This window comes from Cricetulus griseus, chromosome 5 (genome assembly GCF_003668045.3).
Source record: "Cricetulus griseus strain 17A/GY chromosome 5, alternate assembly CriGri-PICRH-1.0, whole genome shotgun sequence".
In the NCBI taxonomy this organism is placed as follows: Eukaryota; Metazoa; Chordata; class Mammalia; order Rodentia; family Cricetidae; genus Cricetulus; species Cricetulus griseus.
Window position 1 is genome coordinate 146,782,957 of NC_048598.1, and position 21,988 is coordinate 146,804,944.

Genomic DNA, 21,988 nt, shown 5'->3' on the forward strand with positions numbered 1-21,988 from the left:
GTTCCTAAAAGATCATTAAAACTATTTGTAAAGCCATAGTGCTTACATTTGGATATTCTATTGCAAAGATCATTGCAGATGTCCATACTTCATAAAGTATCGAACGAACTTTTAAATACATTTTAAGTTCAAGAAATATATTGTTTATATATATATATATATATATATATATATAGCGTTTGTACCAGTGTAGCAATGAAAACAAATAATTCTCAGCTCAGATGTGGAGGGACCTGTGGGTTACAGTGTATTTATATTCCTGGTAAAGTAAATAGGGGCAGATGGTGATGTCCCCCCCGTCAGCTGTAGGAAAGGGAATTCATACTTATCTTTCCAGAGCCAGAATAAAACTGGACTCTGGTTTCTTAACAGCCTGTCTTGGCATTTAAAATTAAAATTACTTGAAATGTCTACTAATATAAACTTAATAAAATTCAGTTTAGATTTAAACTATTTCTTTGTAACAGAACATGTGTAGTGTTCTTCATTGTTTTCAGAATTGTAATATTCCTTTCCCTTTTCTGCTTTGCAAAAAGTACAAGGACAGAGGATTAGTGGGTGATTGTATTCCTTTGATTGTAGCACCTGTGTGGGTGGGGAGGGGAGCAGTGTGTGTGGGGGGGTGTATGTGTAAGAGTGTGTGGGTGTGGGGTGTGTGTGCATAGGTGTGTATAGGTATGGAGGTTGTAAGGGTGTGTGTGTGTAGGTGTAGGGGTGTTGTAGGTATGGGAATAGGATGGGGTGTGTATGTGTAGGGGTGGGGGAGTCGATGGGTAGGGACATGTGTAGGGGTGGGATGTGTTGTAGAGGTGGGGTGTAGAGGGGACGTTTGTAGGTGTATATGTTTAGGTGGGTTTGTGTTTGATAGGCTACTTCTGTATTAAAAATTCCTACTAACTGAAGTCACCTTTATCAAATTTTTAAGCTAATTTTACCTTGAGATGTCTTAAATTTTACCACAAATACTTCTATGAATTCATCTTAGGTCTGCACTTTAAATTTTACTTCTGAATATTTTTGTTAGTTCCCCTTCACCTTTTTATCATCTTACTCATTTCAGTGTTTAATTTTAATGCCATTTGCAGCACTCACTCACAGTAGGACTGTAGCTTGAGTTGTCCTCTTTTTGCTAGCCACTGAGTTTGTGTATGCCAATTTATAGGTACTAATAACTCTTCCCTAGAGAGCTGCCTCTAAGAGTCTGACCTGCTACGAAGAGATACAGGCATTTGCTGCTTCAAGTGCTGGTGACAACTACAGACGCTATGGCTACTCTTTTTTTTTTTTTTTTTTTTTTTTTTTTTTCAGCTCTTGTTCATGCAGTCTTTGCTATGAGAGACGGTTTCTTTTTTATCGTTTTTTATTTGAATTAGAAACAAGATTGATATACATGACAATCCCAGTTCCCTCTCCCTCCTGTCCTCCCCTACCACCCCCCAACTAAAACCCTACCTATCACATATCCTTTCTTCTATTCTTCCCCTGACTCAACCTTTCTGCTCCCTCATGACCTCTGCATCTCTCCTCTTCTTCCCTTCTCATTCTTGTAGCTCCCTCCCCCCTCTTCCCATGCTCTCAATTTGCTCAGGGGATCGTGACCCTTTCCCCTTCTCCAGGGGACAATGTTTGTCTATTTTAGGGCCCTCCTTGTTGACTAGCTTCTCTGGCAGTGTGGATTGTAGGCTGGCAATCCTTTACTCTATGTCTAACATCCACATATGAGTGAGTACGTATCATGTTTGTCTTTTTGTGACTGGGTTACCTCGCTCAGAATGGTTTCTTCTTGTTCCATCCATTTTCCTACAAATTTCAAGATTCCATTGTTTTTTTCGCCGAGTAGTACTCCATTGTGTAAATGTACCACATTTTCTCTATCCATTCTTCGGTTGAGGGGCATCTAGGCTGCTTCCAGTTTCTGGCTATTACAAATAGTGCTGCTATGAACATGGTTGAACATATGTCCTTGTTATATGAATGTGCTTCTTTTGGGTATATGGCTATGGCTACTCTTTAGAGCCTTTAATCATTACAATCACAAAAATGTGTTGGTGTGGACCCAGACCTGTGGTAGAAGTTTATCACATCTCCTAATTGTATGTTTTCTGGACCAAAAATTGTCAATGTATATGAACAGTGGGTTAGGTTTATCCATTTTTATGTTACTTAACTTGGCTGCAACAAACTTGAAGAAACTATAAAGAGAACTTTTAGAAATAGGATTACTTTAGGCTATAAGTATTTACCCAGTTTCTAAACTTAATCCACAAAAGGGAAAGTTCAGGTGTTAGCCTGTGCTAATGTGTGATGAGTTTCCCATGTAAAAGCTCACTCTTTGCCATAGACTTAAACTTCTCAAAATTAAGAAGCCTGTTTTCATTAAATACATCATATGTTTTATATAAAATGTTACATGTCTGGAAAACCTTCCATTTTATAGGACTGTGTGCTATGGCTTAGAGTTATGTTGCTTTATGAACCTTTTTATAGCACAGTAGGTCACCCTTCATTGTGCTTTATTTACCTAATCATTTTTTTTTTGCTTTGATGAATTTCACACATTGGAGCTATCCTCCTTGTTTTAAAAATATTAACATTTGCTTTTTCTGCCTAGTTTTTATGTAAACTCTAAATAAGATAAAGTAAAATATTTCATTTATAGACCCTCTAAAGTAGAGCATTTTCAAAGCAGGTAGCTGTCTCCACCCTGCTTTTCATGAAGCGTTTTACCCATTCAAGCAGACTTTTAAAAACAGCTTGTTTTGATAGCAGACTGTTCTCCTGTGGGCCTTCAGCCTTTGCTTCCTGGCAGCACCTTTGGTGCGAAAAGAGAGTGATCAATTGGGAGACTATCAGTGCCAGCATGCATAGAGTGATAAGTTAACACACCACTGGGAATTTCTAGGGCCCACCAAGATACTTCACTTCTAATGTGCTAACAAGCTCACTTTTCTACCTCTTGCCTCTTCAGTTATTTTTTTTCTCAGAAGAGCTTAGAAGTTGAGTGCATCAGGCATAATGAAAAGCTCTGTAGGAGGGAGAAGCAATAACCCCATTTTTCCCTTTTCAGCCAAATAGAAAATTAGTTTCTGGTAATACACAAAGGCCAGTATTTTTTGTACAAGGGGCACTGCTGTGAATCAAAGGACTCTATTAACTGCAGAAAATTCGGCAGCTGTGAATCTCCCCCAATGAAAAAAGTACTTTCCAACAAGTTGTGAGATATGTGGTATTATTTAGATTGAACAGTCAGTTCCATCCTCTTCCATTTAGAACCATATATCTTCTTTTTAAACATGCTATGTTACTTTTCTATGTTAAATTTGTCTCATAAATGTCTGCTGTCTGTCTATAAAATCCTTCCTTACCACAAATCACTTTAATACATCTTACCCTGTTGCTACCTATTTCAGAAGTAAAATTCTTTTGGAGTTCAACCACAATGTACAGAATTGAAAATAATAAATTATAAAGAGGTAGCATCCAGGTTATTTCAATGTTTGATGCAAAACCATAAATTGTAATCTAAGAAGCTAGGATACAAACCATCAAAAAGGCAAATGATCCACCTAAGTCCCAATGGCAGTCTGGCCTCTAACTAGCAAGCTTTTTGCCACCTCTTAATAAACTTTTGTAAATGTACCTGACCATAGTATCACCCACTGAATTATCAGTTTAAATTAGCTCCCAAATGATTTTTCCTAGTTTGAGCTGTAATTCCTAGAATTATAGAAGTAAAATATTGAACTGTAATTTTTAAAAGAGAATAACAAATTTAAGATGGAAATACTAAAATGACTTTTAGGGAGAGAAGAATCAATGGAAAAAGAAAAACCAATGGGTGAGTTTTCACTCTCCCTATGTAAATGTCCTGTGAGCGTTTTCATTGTCTTTGTTTAAATGTCCACATCACACATCAAGTACAGCAGGAGAACTTAAAACCTGAAGAAGAAACGTTAGGTGGTTTCTCAGTTCAGGAACTGTACGACACGAAGTCGGCATGTGCTTTTTCCTGATAATTGTCTGTTGCTGCCTGCTGCTCTACACTTTTGACAGCCATTTCCATAGTTGCTTTCATGAACAACAGAAATATTCTCTCCCTTTCTTGCCCTTTCTATGCTAACAGCACAATCAGACCTGCTGAAACAGGAAGCCTGGAGTGGGGTTGTTCAAAAGCAACAACACTTCAAGGTACTGGTTGCTTGTCAATAATATCAGGGAATAATATGTGGTGAGAGCGAAGTACAGTCTCTCTCTGTCAGTGTCAGTGCCCTGTCGATGCTTTGTTGGACAGTATTTAGGAGCCCCGTGGACTCTTTGCAAATATTCCTGCTTGTTTCAGTGTTGTAATTGATGGGGTATTTTTTTACTGACACACAGATTCAGCTATGCATTTATCTTAACTGCATGGAGTTATTTGAGGATTATAACAACACTAGTCTTTCATTCAGAATGAGGACAATTGTTGAGAAAATACAGAGATTTTAACAATGAACAAGATATGTAGGAATTTCACAATAAGTCTTTACAAATAAAAAACTGAGAATTTGAGACATAATATTTTAAGCGCAGTATTATTTTATTGAATGACTTTTGAGAATAAATCTACAGATGAAAGTTGATTAATAAGAAGGGTCCAGACTGAGCAGCTAACAGTTGAATCTTTTCTCAAACTGTTCTAATAATAAATCGGTATTGTAATTATTCTCTAGCAAATTCCTGTTAAACTGTCACTTGTCATGAAGTCAAGAGAAATAAACCTATGACTAAAAAAGGCACTTTTAATGATGTGTAAGAACAGGGAACAGTTCACCAAGGGAGGCTGTGCTGTTGTGGTCCTCTCATAAATGTGCTTGCACACTGCATCCCAGTTCTCCCTTAACAGAAGGCAATCAGCTATGAGGAGAGAGCACGGTACCTGCAAACAATTGTCCAGCACCATTTGGAACCAACAACATTTGAAGACTTTGCAGCACAGGTTTTCTCTCCAGCACCCTACCATCACTTCCCTCCTGATTCAGGTAGGAGTAAAGGAAAGTATTGGTTGCTTGTCGTGAACTCAGAATGCAATACCCTTTTCCTCTAAATCTTGATTGCATAAAATTCTGGTCATTGAAATATATTATTTATGACTGTTTGAGTTTGGCCTGTAAATTTATTTTCTTTTATCTGACTGTGGTTCTTTTAAAAACCCAGTAACCTTCATAAAAGTACATGGTCCACATCACAGTCACTGGCTCTTGGATTTCATGAGATTCTGAAGCATAGGGAACTCTCTTGACTTCAGAGGATCAAATTTTACAGATATGGTGTCATCATCTCTAATGTTATAAATAAAGCTAACTCAGTTTAGATCTAGAAGCACTTAGTACAGCAAATTATGCTATAATATTTGAAGATTTTTAAGAGGGTACTGCATTAATACAATTAACTAATTTTAAAGAAATCAGAAAAAAATTACTCATGGCCTTCCTATTCTGTAATATCTTGCACTCCTTATGATTGTTTCATTTATTTTATTTTCCCTCTTTAGATCATTAAGTATCAGTTCTGTTTATCTGAAGGTAAGACAAAGTGTCAACCAAAGCATCTTCTGTTCTTCTCCCATTTCCTTTTTCCAAAACTAGCAAGCTCTGTGCTTGTAACTCAGACAGTAAGCAGACTTAACACTGCCCTGGTTCATACTAAACATTTCAAAAGTTGTCACTAAATTTTTTCCAGAATTATACTAACTAACCCAGGTCTGCATGAAACACTAACATGGTTTGGGGATAAAGTAACTAATGATAGGACTCCTTGACTGAAACTTGTTATACCCTGTTATATTGACTTCTTTTGTTTGTTTGTTTCTCAGCATGAAAAGTAGCTCTATTGAACTGACATCATGTGTCTTTGTATTTTTGCAATACTTTCTATTGTTACCAGATATCTGAACTCATTGTTGGCACTGCACTAGGCACCTGAAATCCAGCAATGAGTGTTGTGGTGATGTCTAAGGGAAGCAGAAAGAGCATAATAGGAATTTTGCCACAATAAAGTACTTCTCATTCTCATTGCATCAAATATATATATATCTTTATATCAGAAAAATTTAAATACACAACAGTTTTTTAACTCATCTATTTTTATTCTATGTTATAGAATTATAATTCTCAGTTGAGGTTTCATTAATGAAATTAAAGCTTTCCTTCCAGTAAAAATTAATTTGCCATCAGAAAAATAATTTTACCAAAGAACTTAGAAGCCTTTCAACTAAAAGACCCAACAAAGGGAAAACATGTCATGCGAGGTTAAATCTTTTGAAAATAATACAAAAAGTGTAAGACTCACTTTCATAGATGGACACTATATATAAAAGTGATCAGTTTGGCATTAAGATGAAAAGGTGAAAAAAGGAAAGGTATCCAAGATGAATTAGGGCATTGGCATTGTCAGCTACAGAGATCATCTGATAAGATGTAAGGCTAGAGTAAAGTGATAGAAATAATACTGTTGTCTCATGTAGTCAACAAGTTCCGTGATCGGGAAATACTGATAGACTGGGCTCCATACTGGGCTCACTGTCCACTTCTGCTTACAAATGCTGTTCCATTCCTGTTGCTGTTCACCAGATAGAATCTTTAGTATTTGTCATCTGAAAGTTCTTTTCACATTTTGTATATTTTTCTGCACATTCAGCAGATAGACCCATAGAAGTAAGTTATAGCACAGGGTATTGTTACAGTAGCCATCAAGGCTCTGTTGGCTTCATTTTTAATGTGTTAATGTTCTTATGAGTTTATTCAACACGATACTTGATGTGATTGTTATCTAAAGAGTAATTAAAAACATGCAGATATTCTTTGTAGCCAACCCTGTAATATACTTTATTTAGACTTGAAATAGTATTGAGAACTATATTCATAGGGGGCTGGAAGGATAGCCCAGTGGTAGAATGTATGTTTACCAGACTCAGACCCTGGCTGAGCTCATTCCCTACCTGGGGGGAAGGGAGGTAATATCTGTATTTATATAATTCAGTTCATCTAAAATTTCCTGGTTAACAGTAATCGGCTAATAGTGATGACATTTAAATCTAAAATTTTTTTCATGTAACTTTATTTAAATAGATGTAAAAGATTTCAGTGTACCATAATTCATCCATAAATTTCATAACTGTGTTTTCTCTCATGTACTGTCTGTGGCACTAGACTGATAACTTAAGGGAAATTATTTTTATCCCTAAGGTCATTGAGGGAAATACTGTGATGTCACACAGTGTTGATCTTCCATAACTACATTAAAACATGATTAAATTTTTCTTGTCCTTTATTTTTTTAAAGAAAAGTTACAGGAAATTTTGTTTTATCTTTGTCAGGCATGAATGTGGAAAATGTCAAGTTTTATATAATATGCATACATACATACATACACACACACACACACACACACACACACACACACACACACACACATATATATATATATATATATATATATATATATATATAGCCCATTTCTTCTAACTGTAAATTTGAAAATAAAATTGTTCTTGTTCCTGGCCAGATTACAGTGATAGTTCAGAAATATTCACATTTCTCCCTAATGTTACATTGTTTTTTGTAATAAAAAAATTATAAAATGCTATGGAGGAACAGAATCCTATTTTGCTGTGTACAATAAATACTAATTAGTTTGTCTTTCTCAATTTCAGCACTAAAAATATATCCATAATTCTAGTACTATGTATTTTTATTATATTGACCATAGGTGTTGTATAGTATATCTGGAATTAATGTAAGCCTCTAATACTATCTTCTTTAGGGTTGTTTTCAGCAGCTTAGCTATTCATTAGCAATTAAGGAGTTGACTAATAACTTGATTATCTACATGTATGTACATGAATATATGTACATATATATATATATATATATATATATATAATTTTATAATTGCCTTTAGAACATATCAGCCTTGTCATTCATTACTATGCTAGGTGTTATTGTGTGTAGATAGATTAGGATGTGTAACTGTTGGGTCTTTCTAAATCTTTAAGGAGGATGTGTCATCAAAATTAGGCACTGTTTTAGATACTTTAAGCTCAATGTCCTTTAAATGTTATTTCAAACTTTCCTCTTAGACACTGAAATAATCTAAAAGAAAATGTTTTAGCTCCTTCAGAAGATACTTATATAAAGAAAACCTAAACTTTAGTTATAAGTGCCAATATGAAAATCAGTTTCCTTCAATATATTAGTATAATCTATAAATGTATATGATAGTTTAAAAAAAAAACAGATTCCTGCTCAAATTTGTGTGTCAATGGATTAGTCTGAACTTGTAGACAGGCAAATTGTTCTTTTCAATATCTCAAACTTGGAAATTTGACTTTTATGTTATTAACCAGTAGATAAACCTAACTTAAATAGCATAATTTGTGGCAATAATTATTAGGTTCAGTTTTCATATAGATGGATGTAAAACTTTTGTAATGAAAATGATAAAGGACTAGTGGAGTGTGAGACACTGTACCTACTGCTGGATGTGGACCCTTTCATTACATCTTCACAGCAGACTTATGCAATTTTAGAAGGAGAAAGAAATGATACCAGGACCACCTCACAAGTGCTGAGGTCAGCATTTTACCCTGACCCTGTCTGCCTTCAAGCTCATGGTCTCAACATCACAGTTGCCATTAGGTCTTTCAGCCCCTTACTATTGCTAGCAATGAGAAAGGGAGAGGGTCAGGGTCAGGGTCAGGGAAAGAGAGGCAGGGAGAGGGAGTGGGAGAAGGGAAAGAAGAGGGGGGCAATACCCATCACATTTACAACTCAGAGACTATTAGAAATGTGTGTTTGTAAGTGCTCTACTTTTCCATTGAAAAATCCTTTAAAAGGAGTTTTAGGGATGCCAGGAAAGAAGTATATTTTGAAATCAGACTGATCTGGATTTAAAGTGTAATCCTGATATTTACACACATGAAGTCAAGTCAATCTGTACTATACCAGTTTTCTCATTTTTAAGGAGAGAAAATACAAGAAGCCTGATCTGGTTTATTCAGGTCTACAGCAATAGTTTTTCAGTGCTTAAAATAAAACCACTTGTTTGCCTGTATTTCTGTATAATTTGCTTTGAATAATGTATTACTTCCTTTATGACAGTTTGGGGCTGTGTCCATGTAATCTTAATCATTGACTCTGTAGACAACATTAAAGCAGCAAGTTTATGGTATAATCGACCTTTCAGGTTGTATTTTATAGCACAATCAACATAAAAAAGGATAGACCCTTTGATTTCTGAAAATTAAACCTAAATGTACGTTACAGATATTCTCAACATTTGGATGATTATATTTCATAGGTAATCATTCTATTCAGAAATATTTCTAGTTTCTACCCTTCCTTCCAAATCCTCATCTGTTCTGATTCAAAGTCTCCTATCTTTGTACCTGTTACACACCAGGCTCTTTGCTACATAGTCATTAATCTCCACAACTTGGCAAGGTAACCATTACTGTCTCCGTTTCACAAATAAGAATTTTACTCCAGTCATCTTGCCCAAGATGAAACAGTTAATAAAGCAAGAGATGGCTCAGCAGGTAAGGTGAGCCATTACCACCAAGCCAGACACCCTGAGTTTGTTCCCCAGGAACCATATGGTAAAGGGAGAGAGCTGACTCTCACAGACTGCCCTCTGCCTCCACACATGCACCATGGCATTCATACACACACACACACACACACACACACACACACACACAGAGAGAGAGAGAGAGAGAGACAGAGACAGAGACAGAGACAGAGACAGAGAGACAGAGAGAGAGACAGAGAGAGACAGAGAGAATATAAACAAATAAGTGTAGATACATAGTTATTATTATTATTATTATTATTATTATTATTATTATTATTATAAGCAAGAGTACAGAAGTACCTAACCCCATTCTCCCCATTCTTTCTAACATAGTCACATTGTCTCTTAGTTCATCTAATTGAAGTTGCTTTCAAAGTTACAATATTCTGAAGGCTTTATTAGCTAATAACTTTAGGAAATTTTTGTTGGTTTTGTTTTGGTGTGTGTGTGTGTTTGGTTTGGGGGGTTTGTTGTTGTTGTTGTTGTTGTTTGGGTTTTGGTTTTTCAAGACAGGGTTTCTCTGTATAACAGCCATAGCTGTCCTGGAACTTACTTTGTAGACCTGGTTGGCCTCGAACTCAAAGAGATCTGCTGGCCTCTGCCTCTCAAGTGCTGGGATTAAAGGAGTATGCCACCATAACCCAGCAGCTTTGGGAAGTTTAAAGTGGTCAGCAGACAGTATAGACCAAAGCAAAATAAATTTAAAAATCATTTATATTCCCTTTTAAAATGTCTGTGGAAGCTCCCAAAGTCATATCTGAGGTATCATCTATGGTGGGTTATTGTAATCAGCATCCAGTACAGCAGCTTGTACAGTCAGAATGTGGACAGTCTGTGGAGCACTTTGATAGGGTTAGTGCACAGATGTAGGAGGCACCCTGGAAGACACAGTCATGACAGAAGTAATTCAGTCATAGCTTCATGACTCAGATGGTGTAAATCAATAATTAGGAAGAATAGGTTGTGACAGGAAATGGCAAATGTGACTATTTCCTTTACAAATCCAAACCTGAGGACTGCCTCTAGTGAGCTGCTATAGAGTACCTGTGCTCAGTATATTCCACATGTCATTTGCAGAAGTGTAAGCTTGAGACCTACACCAGCCCTGCCTCAGTTGATTTTAATTGCATGAAATGAAATGTAATCATTTTAATGTGGCTGTAGCTACCTCATTACACAGTACCTATCTAGAGTTCTTATGGCTGCATTGTGAGGCAATATAGAAGACATGGGAGAACTGCTGGTTTTGAAGAAAGTATTTTCTAAATAGAGAAGTGGGATATGTACCCCAGTGCCCAAAAATGGGCTTTCTTCACTGTCCTTAAAAAGTAGTGGGGGGAACAAAACAGTTGAATTCTCATTGTTAAACTGCCTTCAAGAGATCAGGAGTTTCAACCAGCAAAAACAGTTGATGGAAACATTTTAGTTTTCTTCAAAGACTCTTCATTCTAGTCCTGGGTTTGAGGATTAAGGATTAAGTAGAAGAAATGCTCTTTTCTGGGATGCTTGAAAGCAATTCTCCTCAGTAAAACTTCTGTGGTGATGTGAATGTCACATGTCTGCTCTGTCCACCATGGTAGCAACTAGCCAGATGAACCTGAGCACTTGAATATGGCTAGTGTAGCAAGGGATTTAAATTTTTCATTTTAATTACATGAAATTTAAACAGTTGTAGCTATTACCTCATTACAGTGTCTATCTAAAGATCTTAGGACTGAATTGTAAGACAATATCAGTGCAGTGAACACATTAGACAGTAGATGTTTCTTGGCTCTCTCACACACTTTTTTCCTGTTCTCTTTTCCTACCTGCACTTGTTTTGTTAGTTGGTAAGTACGGCATCTGAAGTGGTGGAGCTTTGGCCATGGTGGGACATCACCACCCTAACTCATCGCATGCCAGTCGTGTTCATAATACAAACCTGATTGTTCTCCGTTGCTCGGGTAACGCCTGTGGCACCTGCACAGTCTCCCTCACGCCTGTCGTCTATCTTCCCTTTTGTTCTCCACTCTGCTCCCTACTGCATCTCTTCCCTCACAGCGAAAGGCATGCACTGCTAGATCTGTCCCTCCCAACCCTCCGCTAGAGACACTAGCCCTCAGGGGAACAGCACTGGGAGGGAGGAAAGACTTCTCTTCACCTGCGTGGGTCGAACCAAGAAGCTCAGCTTCGGCTCCTCGCTGTCCTTTTCCCTGAGTGGGCTGTGGATCACATTCTCTGAGTATTCTAGTCTGTGTCTACTATGAGCCAGCTCAGATCATTGGGAAGAGTAAATTTGAAGAAAAAAAAAAGTTCTGCTTTATTTTATCGGGCAGCCTCATGTCAGTTAGAAGGAAATGTGGGAGAAGTTAGTTTGAGCAGGCAGTACACAGGTTCCAGTGGCAGCATAGTTCCCCTTAGCAGTGCATATCCCCAAGTATAGTTGTACCATTTGGCCTTGAAAAGTACTTTGAAGAATTCTTTGGGGATACATTCTTAAGATACCTCAATAGGATCTCTACTTACTGAGCATTTTTGTTTTTCTACTACTAATATGTATACCTTCGATTTAAGCAGGGGTGTTTCATTACATAGAAACACTAGCAGAATTATTCCCAAAGTGTCAGGGAGGCTCTGGAAGAACTGCCCTGTAAATGACAAAGGATTTTCCTGATTGAATTTGTTTTGCCTATTTTTCTGTGTCTACTGCTAATTGTAAATATCTAAGCATTATGTCTAAAGACATTTTCTGAGGTTGGTTTGTCTTTTCCTGACTGGCTTTCAAATGAAAATTCCTATCTTTTCCCCCTCTCTCGGGAATTTGGCTGTTCCTTCTAAAACGTACTTACACACCTAGCATGGCCTCCTGAGGACCTTCCTGTTTGGAGCCTGGCAAGTAGTGTGGAGATGCTTTCTGGCTGTGCAGTGCAGCTGGTCTTCCTTCCCACTTCCCATGCCCTGCCCTGCATGCTGGTGGTGCTTGGGATCCATGGGCTTTCAGACCCAAAGGTTTTATTTCCCATTGCATTTTTCAGGGTGCTGGCTCTGGATACGATGATTGGTGCTTTCTTTAATATGACATGAGCCACCAGATCACAGGGTTTCAAATATATTATAAGCTTTTGGGACTAGCAAGTCTGGGAGTGCTTTTTTTTAACTTCTGAAGTCCTTGTGAAGGGTTGGGATCCTGCTCCAGATAGCAACAGAAAGGTTGTTGCAGCCTGAGAGACTGGAGAATACTAACATGCTCACTCTCTCCTACAGGATCCTACCCAGAAAGTCTGCTCAGTGATGCTCCCACAGCAGCCCAGGTAGATGGGGCTGACCTGGCCTCTCCAATGTCTCCTCGAACTAGCAAAAGCCGAATGTCCATGAAGCTGCGTCGGTCCTCTGGCTCAGCCAATAAATCCTAAGGAGACAAACAGCCCAGCAGTGATCAGCAGCAGCCACCCAGGCACAAACGTAGTGTTAACTCTTTCTGGCCTCATGTTTGCCATACGTTCATGTTTCTTCCTGTACACTTATTTGAGAAAACACTGGACTTAAAGTAATTTGCAACTTACTGTTTTAAATTTGGACTATTTATTTAGTTCAGTTTTTTCCACACTCCATGCTGCCGTATTTTGAGGGGATTGAGTTTTATTTCATACTCTTCACCTTCCTAGATAATCATGTCTAAGTAGTGCTACCTTCAAATTCATGATTAATGTTGAGTCAAAATATAATTGGACAGATAGTCTTGTGTTATTTATTGTGCCTCATTACAACTTTATAATTCAATAAATACATAGTTTTTACAAATGTAACCTTTTTTTGAAGTGCCAGGAATGGAAGCCAGCATCCCCAGCATGCTAGGCAAGCACACTGTCCTCACAGCCCAGCCCTACCAATGTAAATTAATAAAGCATTTGTAAAGCTAGAGCAAAAGCTGCTCATCTGTCCGTTACATAGGATGTGTGCAGACTGTTTGTGTTACAGACGGAAACACTGGAATGGCCATGCAGCAGCTCAGATTCCAGCGGAAATTACATTCATTAACTTTTTCTTCCCAAGTCAGTGTCTCATTTCTTGGCAGTGCAAATGACGACACAACACATTGAATAACTAGGAAAATCACCACTGAACTTTGATTTCTGCTTAGCTCCCAAACAACTTTGTTCTGCTTTTTTAGGTGGTATCACTGTTAAATACTGTTTCTGCTTTGAGGCTGTGGTTCTATTATTGACCAGTTTATCCTGGTGTGTCTGTGTGCTTTCTGAAGTACCAAAAAGAAGGTGGTGGAAAGAAGGGTGGGAGACTTTTCTCATATAAATGTTTTGCTCAAATTATGTGTATTGTTTAAAAAGCAAGGGAACATGACCCAGGAGTCTAAGTTAAATCTAATATTTTAGTACTAAACTTGCTGCAGGTCAGGTTGGTATGCATCCCACCTCCAGAAGTATTTCCTATAGTAAATAAGCTGCCCCCTTTTGTTTAACATCCTAAGGAAATGTAGCATGATTGATACCAACTGCATGTGTAAATACATCATCCTGACAAACCACAAAATATAAATTATGTATCATTCATGTAGTGTCTACAGATTTGTAATGGGACAAAAAGATGACATGGTATTTAATAAAACAAAATAAAATATTCTTCGCATTTCCATTCATGATTGTATTCTGTTTAATATATTTCCAGACTTAAAGGCAGCAGGGCTGTGTAATTGGGAGACATAACATACCCCCTAATGTAGCTTAGCTAATCATGAAAAAGTAAACATAAATGCCATTTTCAGAAACAGCCCAGCATGCCTCTCAGAGGTCCTCCCACTGTCAGTTGGAGCACAGAAGTCTTCCACTTCTAAGTCTGACCAGAAACTTGACCAAAATCAATATATCTATCTCATGACATTTGACTTTTTAAATTTGCAGTTTTTTTTTTAATATACTTTCAGGAATAAAACTTTCTACCAAATTTTTATAGGCAAATTTCTAGAGTTCGTGTGTGCTTTTTTAAAATTAATGCTCATAAATAAAACAATCAAATGAGCAAAGAGATCCTGTACAAATATGTTCAAAATAATGTAGAGAGTTTCCCACAGCCAACAGGAAGAATTTTTCAAAGGAAAATCAAACTTAACTCCTTACACATTTCTGTTGGATTGATAACAGCTAACAAAATGGAAAATGCTGATTTGAAATAGCGAAACTAATTAGCACCATTTCTATAACTTCAGTAGACTTAAAGCAGTCCATATTCTCTCCTCCATGGATCTGCAGTCTGCAGCTAGACTTCAGCGGAGGCATTCCCATTACATTTCAGCACTATTCTGTTCATTCGTAAGATATAATATCTCCTCCCTTTGTGTTCTTTCAAAATAGGTCTCTGGACTCTAAAGTTGAACACTGGTGTTGGGGAGGTAAGAGATGTGCCTTTGAAAATACACTGAGTTCGGCCACTTAAGACAATAAAACAGGCACAGTCCACATGCTTTTATTTGGCAGAAGCAGCTTACAAATCTATTGTCAAACAGCGCTCAGCCAGTGTCCCAGACTCTGGCTATTGGGGGAATAGATACAGAATATACATTGAATATGATTTACAAAAAAATTCAAACATTGCTCCTGAAAAGAAAATATAGAATATTGAGCGAATTAACATTCAGTTTCATGGTGGATTACTGGTATGAACATCTTCCTTAAGTTGAACAGTTTACGATACAGCAGATTTACAGCATAATCGTTACATAATTTGAATGGAATCTTTCTAAAACATTCAAACTTTAGGAATGAGTATAGTATTTTTTTTAAAAAAAAAGTTATATAAAGAAAAATTTTAAGTAGCTCCTCCTGGATGCAGCACATGAAATAGGTAAAGTATTCAGAGGACACACCAACTCCTTCTCATTAAGCAGCACCTTCCCCACCTCCAAAACCTAATTTAAAAGAAGAGACTAATACATTCAATTGAGGAAAGAAAAGTCCCGGGGATATTATCACACCAGACAGCAACATCCTCTTACATTCCTGTCCGTCTACAAGGGTCTAAGCCTTCCTTCCCTGCAAGTTTGGCATCAGTCACATAGCTTGATTCACAGAACATACAAGGCAGGAATTCTGACCCTGTTGAGACAGAAACGATGTAAGTGCCTGTGGTGACAAGAGGGAAAAAAACAATCCGTTGTTGAATACCACTTTAGGTAGAACCTTGTGTACACACTGAGACTTGGACGAGTTCACTGCGACTTTCCATAGGAACTACAAACCATACAGGATTTACTGGGGTCTCCACCGTTTTGAGGAAGGGAATGTCCTATTTTAGTGGGGAAATGAGGACTTAAAGCTGTTAGCTCTGCCCATGAATTTCATGACATACATACCTGCTCTAGGGAAGGGGTTTTACATCTCGCTGCCTTCTCCCCGGGCGGATCATGACTGGGAGAGTTTTAAGAGGGAAAGCATGGGAAGGAAAGGAAATTGCAAGATGAAGAAAGCCCCACAGGAGTTCCCATATTGTTTTCTCCAAGCCATTCTCAAAATCTCGCCAGGCCTCCGTCCCTCAGCAGCCAGGCCGCAGTGGCATCTGCAGCAGCAGCACTTGCCGGCTTTCTGAGGGGTGACACTTATTGATGTGCCGGGTCAAGCCCGGGGAGCTAAAAAAAGTGGATGGACAGTACTTGCATGAGAAAATCTGCTGAGTGCTACCGTCAGATGCCCCTCCGGGCCCCGCTTCGGAAGGAGCCCCGACCAAGGCGGGCAATAGCAGCTCCTCGCGGACAGCGTGCCATAGCCGGTGCTTCTCTCGGATATCCGCGGACGGGAAGTGCGCCCCGCAAAGCGGGCAGGCAAAGGCCAGTGGAGCTGTGCGCTCCGAGCTGAAGCCCGGGGCTGGTGCACGAGCCGGGCCCGCCTCGTGGGTGCCTAGGTGCTTCCGCAGGTAGGCTTGGCGACGGAACTTTTTGTGGCAATACGGGCACATGAAGACCTCGGATGTCGCCCCCGCGCTGGCACCGCCTGGCCCAAGACCGCGGCGCCCTAACATCACCTCGGGGTAGGGGGCCTGAGGTCGTGCTGCCTCCGGGTGCACCAGCGCCTGCAGGCCTGTGCAAGTGGCGCTGTCCCGGTGCTGACCGTCCCCGGAGCTGTCCCGGGCCTGCGGGTGCTGATCGTCGGTCCGCGGCATGCGGCCGTTCTCTTTGCCCGCCGCCAGGGAAGGGTGCGGAGGGGTCAACGACGCGGAGGGAGGTTTACCCGCGGCGCAGGAGGGCGCGGGACGCGGCTTGTGCCATCGGCGATGGGAGGCGAGGTTCGCGGGGCAGCTGAAGACCTTGTCGCACTCGGGGCAGCGGTACTCGACGCGCACGATGCGGGAGCAGCGGTGCTGAGCCAGCGCGAAGGGGTCGGCGTACTGCTGCTTGCACAGCTGGCAGATGAACTCCCCCAGCGGCGTGCGGACGCCTCCCAGAACCCGCGCCGGGGCCCCGGGCTCCTCCTCCTTGATCTTTAGGCCGAGCACCGGGGACGTGGTCACCTCGTCTGCGAAGCTCAGCCTCCTCACAGCCTTAGGTTTCCTGACGGCCGCGGGTGCTGACGCGCAGCCCGGGGCGCCCTTGCCGCGGCGCTGGAGGCTGTGCGGGGTGGGCGCGGGTGCGGGGACGGAGCCGGGGACGGGGACGGGGACGGGGACGGCCACCCGAGGCGGCCCCAACTGCTCCCCCGAGGTCGCGGCCGCGGGCGCCGCGGAGCAGAAGGCGGTGGCGCTGGGGAAGGACTCGGCGGAGACTGGCGAGCGCAGGCAGCGCTCCAGGAACGCGCGGCGCAGCTCGGGGCCCGCCGGTCTCGCGGGGCTGGGACCCGGGCCGTCTCCGCCACCCGCGCCCCACTCGGCACCGTCCCGCGCGGGCGCCAGGCAGGGAGACCCCGACCGCCCCCGGCCGGGCTCCTCGGGGGAGGGCGGCGCAGCGCGGGGAGCCGGCGGGAGGAAAAGCGGTTCGGCCGGGCGCGAGCGATAGGAGCTGCCCGAGCGCTTGGTTCGCTTCACCAGGAAGCCCCTCGGCATGGTGGGTCGGGTGCGCGTGCGAGCCCCGGAGCTAGGCGGGCTGGGCCGGGCCGGGCATGCGGCGACCGGTTTTATAGCTGAGACGCCGGGCCGGGCCGGGCCGGGCCCCTCGAGCGGCGCCGGCCAATCAGGAGTGGGAGCGGGTCCCGGGGCGGGGCCTTCGCCGGGTCCGGCACCGGGACCGCGACCGCGACGCGGGAAGACGAGCGGGCGCGAGGGGCTTGGAGAGCCCTGTCCAGCCGCCAGGGACCGCGCGCTGGGGAGCCGGGCGTCACCAGCCCGCCACGCGCGGGGAGCCGACCGAGCCCGCGCCTGGGCGTCGGGCTGTAAGGCTCGGCCGCCGCGGCGGGAGGACGGCGGCGGAGGAACGGCCGCCGCGACAGAGCGGGACCGTCCGTGCGGGAACGGGTTAACGTCCTCTGCCAGCACTGAGCTGATGAGAAGCAGCGAGCGAGCTGCAGGGTGGCTCAATCCGCCGCCCTGTGCCTACACTTGACGGCGGGAGCACGTCTGCCATCCAATATCGATCCGGACTGCGCGCGTCTGTGATACTATGAGAATTCATCTGGGGAGAAGGGCTCTCGGCGCCGCAGATCGTGCGTGCTGGCAAACCTCTGGAGCTCAGGACTCTGCACGGTTCGGGCACCGAGCTCTTGGCTGATAAGTGCCTCCTCCCCTGGGGGAAGAGGAGTGGGGAGAGGAAGGGATCTAATTTTCGGCTGTCCTCACACAAAGTGGTTTCTCTGTTCACACTTTCCACTTAAGCTACCAGAGACATGACTTAATGCCTAACTGGCCTGTTTAGCATGGAGGAGATTGAGTGAGACATGGTGGTGGAATCAGCATCCCAAATGCTTCCCTGTACATGACAAGACACACTGCAAAAGATGTATGCGGTAGGCCAAACTCAACAGACTGTCGTCTGGCCTCCTGCCACCAGCCAGGCATTTCGTTGTTACTGTTAAGAACCACAAATTTGAAAGTTTGTAGCACTAAGTGAACTACGAAATAATTAGCCAGTGTCGGCAGAGGCACGGTGCCAGCCTTTATAACAAAAACCTGTGCGATATGAGAACAGGAAGGGGAAAGGAGTGTGCTCAAGACCCTGGCTAAACAGGACTGGAGGCGGGGCTAAAGTGCAATGTGGACTGAGTCCCATCAACAGTGAAGTGATTTTAAGGAAAGAGACAAAAATGTCTATTTTTCTCTGATTATGCATCAGATTATGCTGAAGTGTGTATGTGTGCACCACACAGAGTGTCTACCATTTACGAAATAGGTTGATTAAACCAGAAAGAAGGTAGACGGCCAACAAGAATAACACAGGACAAATTCAAGCCAAAGCATGATTCCAATGCCTAGATTCTTTCTTTTGTATCAGTAACTTCAAACTATTTCTTTAACTGCCTCTCACAATGAGCAAAGTCTTATAGTATACACACACACACACACACACACACACACACACACACACACCTATGGAAGAATAAAATGTATACTCTGGGAGGAAATGATGCCAAAATGTTGTTGCAATGTTCATCTACTTAGTAAGAGTTTTTAGATCTTTTAGGAACACTGCAAAAACTATACATGACTCAGGTAGTCAGAAGAAAAATAAAAGTACATCACAAAAAAGCGAGGGCTAAATGTGGCAGCTTTCCCTAGGATACCCCAAACATCAAATGGAGGGTTATATATTTACTAAATATTCTCTGCCATGTAGACCTTCCAAATGGAGAGCACTTCTAAGAGTTGAAAAACAGAAAGACTTAAAAAGTTGGCAAAAAGAGCTGGGTGGTGGTGGCACACGCCTTTAATCCCAGCACTTAGGAGGCAGAGGCAGTCACATTTCTCTGAGTTTGAGACCAGCCTGGTCTGCAGAGTGAGTTTTAGGACAGGCTCCAAAGCTATACAGGGAAACCCTGTCTCGAAAAACCAAAAGAAAAAGCGAAGAAAAGAAGTTAGCAAAGGGAAGGACTGCGGCACACCTCCCACTTGGGTAGAAACCTGGAGGATTCTTCAAAACACCAGCAATCCTTTCTGTTTTCTCACTAAAACATTAAGATGAAGAAGTGGGGCCCAGAAAGTGTGTGAAAGTCCATGGAACCCACCTCCTTCCTCTTCACACTGCCAACCTGTTTCTCCGTTTAAACGTGTAGGACCTTCCTCTGCTTAGACATACTTTGACAAAAACTCATATGTGCTGAATCATCTCTCAAGATTTAATTCTCTAGTTGTGGGATAAATCTGGCTTAAATTCAGAAATTTTGAAGGAAAAAAAAAAGACATGACAGTAGAAGGGAGACTACTGAGGAGAAGCAGGGGAGAAGAAGACAGGGCATGAGCCCAATATAATCCACACACACTGTACTGCTTAGTTTTCGTCAGTTTGACACAAGCTAGAGTCACCTGGGAAAGAGGGAACCTCATTTTTTGGCGTTGCCTTACATCTACATTGTGTGGGCCTGTGGACTTATCTATGGGGCATTTCTTGATTGATGGTGGATATGAGAGGGCCCAAGCTGTCCACATCCCTGGGAACAGCCTGGGGTGTTTAATAAAGCAAACTGAGCAAACCAGAGGTACCAAGCACATTCTTCTGTGTCCCTGCTTCAGTTTTCCTCCAGGCCCCACTTCCCTTCATGATAGTCTGTAAACTGTAAGATGAAATAAACCCTTTGATCTCTAAGTTTCTTTTTGCCATGGTATTTATCAAATCGATGGGAAGAAACTTAGGGCACCCTATTTATGTGCATGGAAATGTCATCATGAAACCCATTTTTTGTACAAACAATATATGCCATCACAGCAAAATAACTCAAAAATGGGAAAATATTTTGGAAGAAGGAAGATCCCTCTTGACCTAAAATCATAGTGTGTATGAGACAGGCTCGGTGGCTGGTCTACTTTTCAGTCCCTTGACTGTCTGGGGGCTGCTCAGGAACAGCCGTATTTCTTCTGCTTCCTGCCCCGTGACTTCTGCCTACAAATGTCCCTATAAGAAGTAACATTGCTGTCACTATTAGAGGCCATGGATAGCAAGGGTTTGGAAGTCAAACATAGCTTCGGAGTCTAATAGTAAACCTACCAATATTTTCCCCTGAACTCAATCCTTTCTAAACATCCGCGTTTTAGCAAATGGCACCTACACCAAAACCAAAATCTCTTTGACTCAAGCTACCCCATACTCAACCCATTAGCAGTTACTAGTATTTCTACCTTCAGACCATTTCCTGACTCTGAATCCTTCTTGGGTTCTCCAATATTACATTCTGTCCTCACCACCACTCTCCACCGTTCTCCCATACGCTCTTCAGAGCAGAAGGAACCTGACCATTTTTATCTTTTGCTTGGAAATGTCAGGTGACTTCCCACTGCATTTAAAGTCCAAAGACATCAACTCACTTACAAATGTGTCTGGCACATATGTAACCAGATCCCTGGTTGTTGGGTGGTTTTCCTCAATGCTGGGGATTTAACCCAGGGACTATTACATACTATGCAAGTGTTTTCCCATTGAGCCAAGCCCCCAAGTCTCTACCTCTCGATATTTTATACCACACCTCCTACCCCACTACTTCTCACTCTGTCTGTTCTGTCCACACTTGTTTTCTTAGTTTCCTTGGATGTGGCAAGCACTTTCCCACCTTAAGACTGTTTCCTCCTGCTAGCACAGAGGTTCTCAACCTTTCTAACAATAAGAGCTTTAACACAGCTCCTCATGCTGTGGTGACCCCCAACCACAAAATTATCTCATTGCTACTTCATAACTGTAACTTTGCTACCATTATGAGTCATAATGTAATATCTGTGTTTGTAACAGTCTTAGGCGACCTTTGTGCAAGGATCGTTCAACCCCTGGAGGGGTCACAACCCATAGGGTTGTCTCTGCTTCCAGAGAGCTAGAATTACAGGCAGACCACCACCTGTCTACCCAGCTTTTATGTGGGTGCTGGGGATCCCACCTGCCCACCCAGCTTTATGTGGGTGCCGGGGATCCCAATTCTGCTCCTCATGCTACTGGGCTTTATCCACAGAGCTGTCTCCCAAGCCCCCAGTAACTATTTTTTTTAATTTCTTATACAAAGAAATCAGTTTTATAGTGGCATTTTCAGGCTGAAGAGATGGCTCGGCCATTAAAGACTAGGCTCACAACCAAAAATATATATAGTGGCATTTTCATGCATATGTATCATTATTCTTCATTTTTATCCTGTCATACCCTTCTCCATCCCCCCAACTCCTCCTGCTGTATCCCTTCCAATCCACCTCAAATCTCTTTTGGATATTTTTGTTTGGTTGGTTGGTTGGTTGGTTTTTCAAGACAGAGTTTCTCTGTGGTTTTGAAGCCTGGAAC

The 21,988-nt window shown here is 41.9% G+C and overlaps 2 protein-coding genes across 8 annotated transcripts in view; one reads left to right on the top strand and one right to left on the bottom strand.

Moving 5' to 3' along the window:
- Ralgapa1 (Ral GTPase activating protein catalytic subunit alpha 1) overlaps nucleotides 1-14,242 on the top strand; it is a 206,162-nt gene extending 191,920 nt beyond the window's left edge. For 6 of the 7 annotated variants that reach the window (XM_035445761.1, XM_035445756.1, XM_035445757.1 and 3 more), the window contains 3 exons: nucleotides 4,894-5,018; nucleotides 5,531-5,561; nucleotides 12,853-14,242. In XM_035445761.1, the coding sequence (XP_035301652.1) occupies nucleotides 4,894-5,018; nucleotides 5,531-5,538 (133 nt within the window). In that variant the 3' untranslated portion in view covers nucleotides 5,539-5,561; nucleotides 12,853-14,242. Of the gene's footprint in view, nucleotides 1-4,893; nucleotides 5,019-5,530; nucleotides 5,562-11,435; nucleotides 11,439-12,852 lie in introns of all 7 variants that reach the window. The other variant, XM_027419686.2, reaches the window with a different exon arrangement.
- A 1,889-nt stretch (nucleotides 14,243-16,131) lies between these two features.
- LOC113836204 (insulinoma-associated protein 2) lies at nucleotides 16,132-17,631 on the bottom strand. The gene has a single exon (XM_027419629.2). It carries the CDS (start codon nucleotides 17,629-17,631, stop codon nucleotides 16,132-16,134), a length of 1,500 nt encoding a protein of 499 aa, XP_027275430.1.
- Between the last annotated feature and the right edge of the window lie 4,357 nt (nucleotides 17,632-21,988).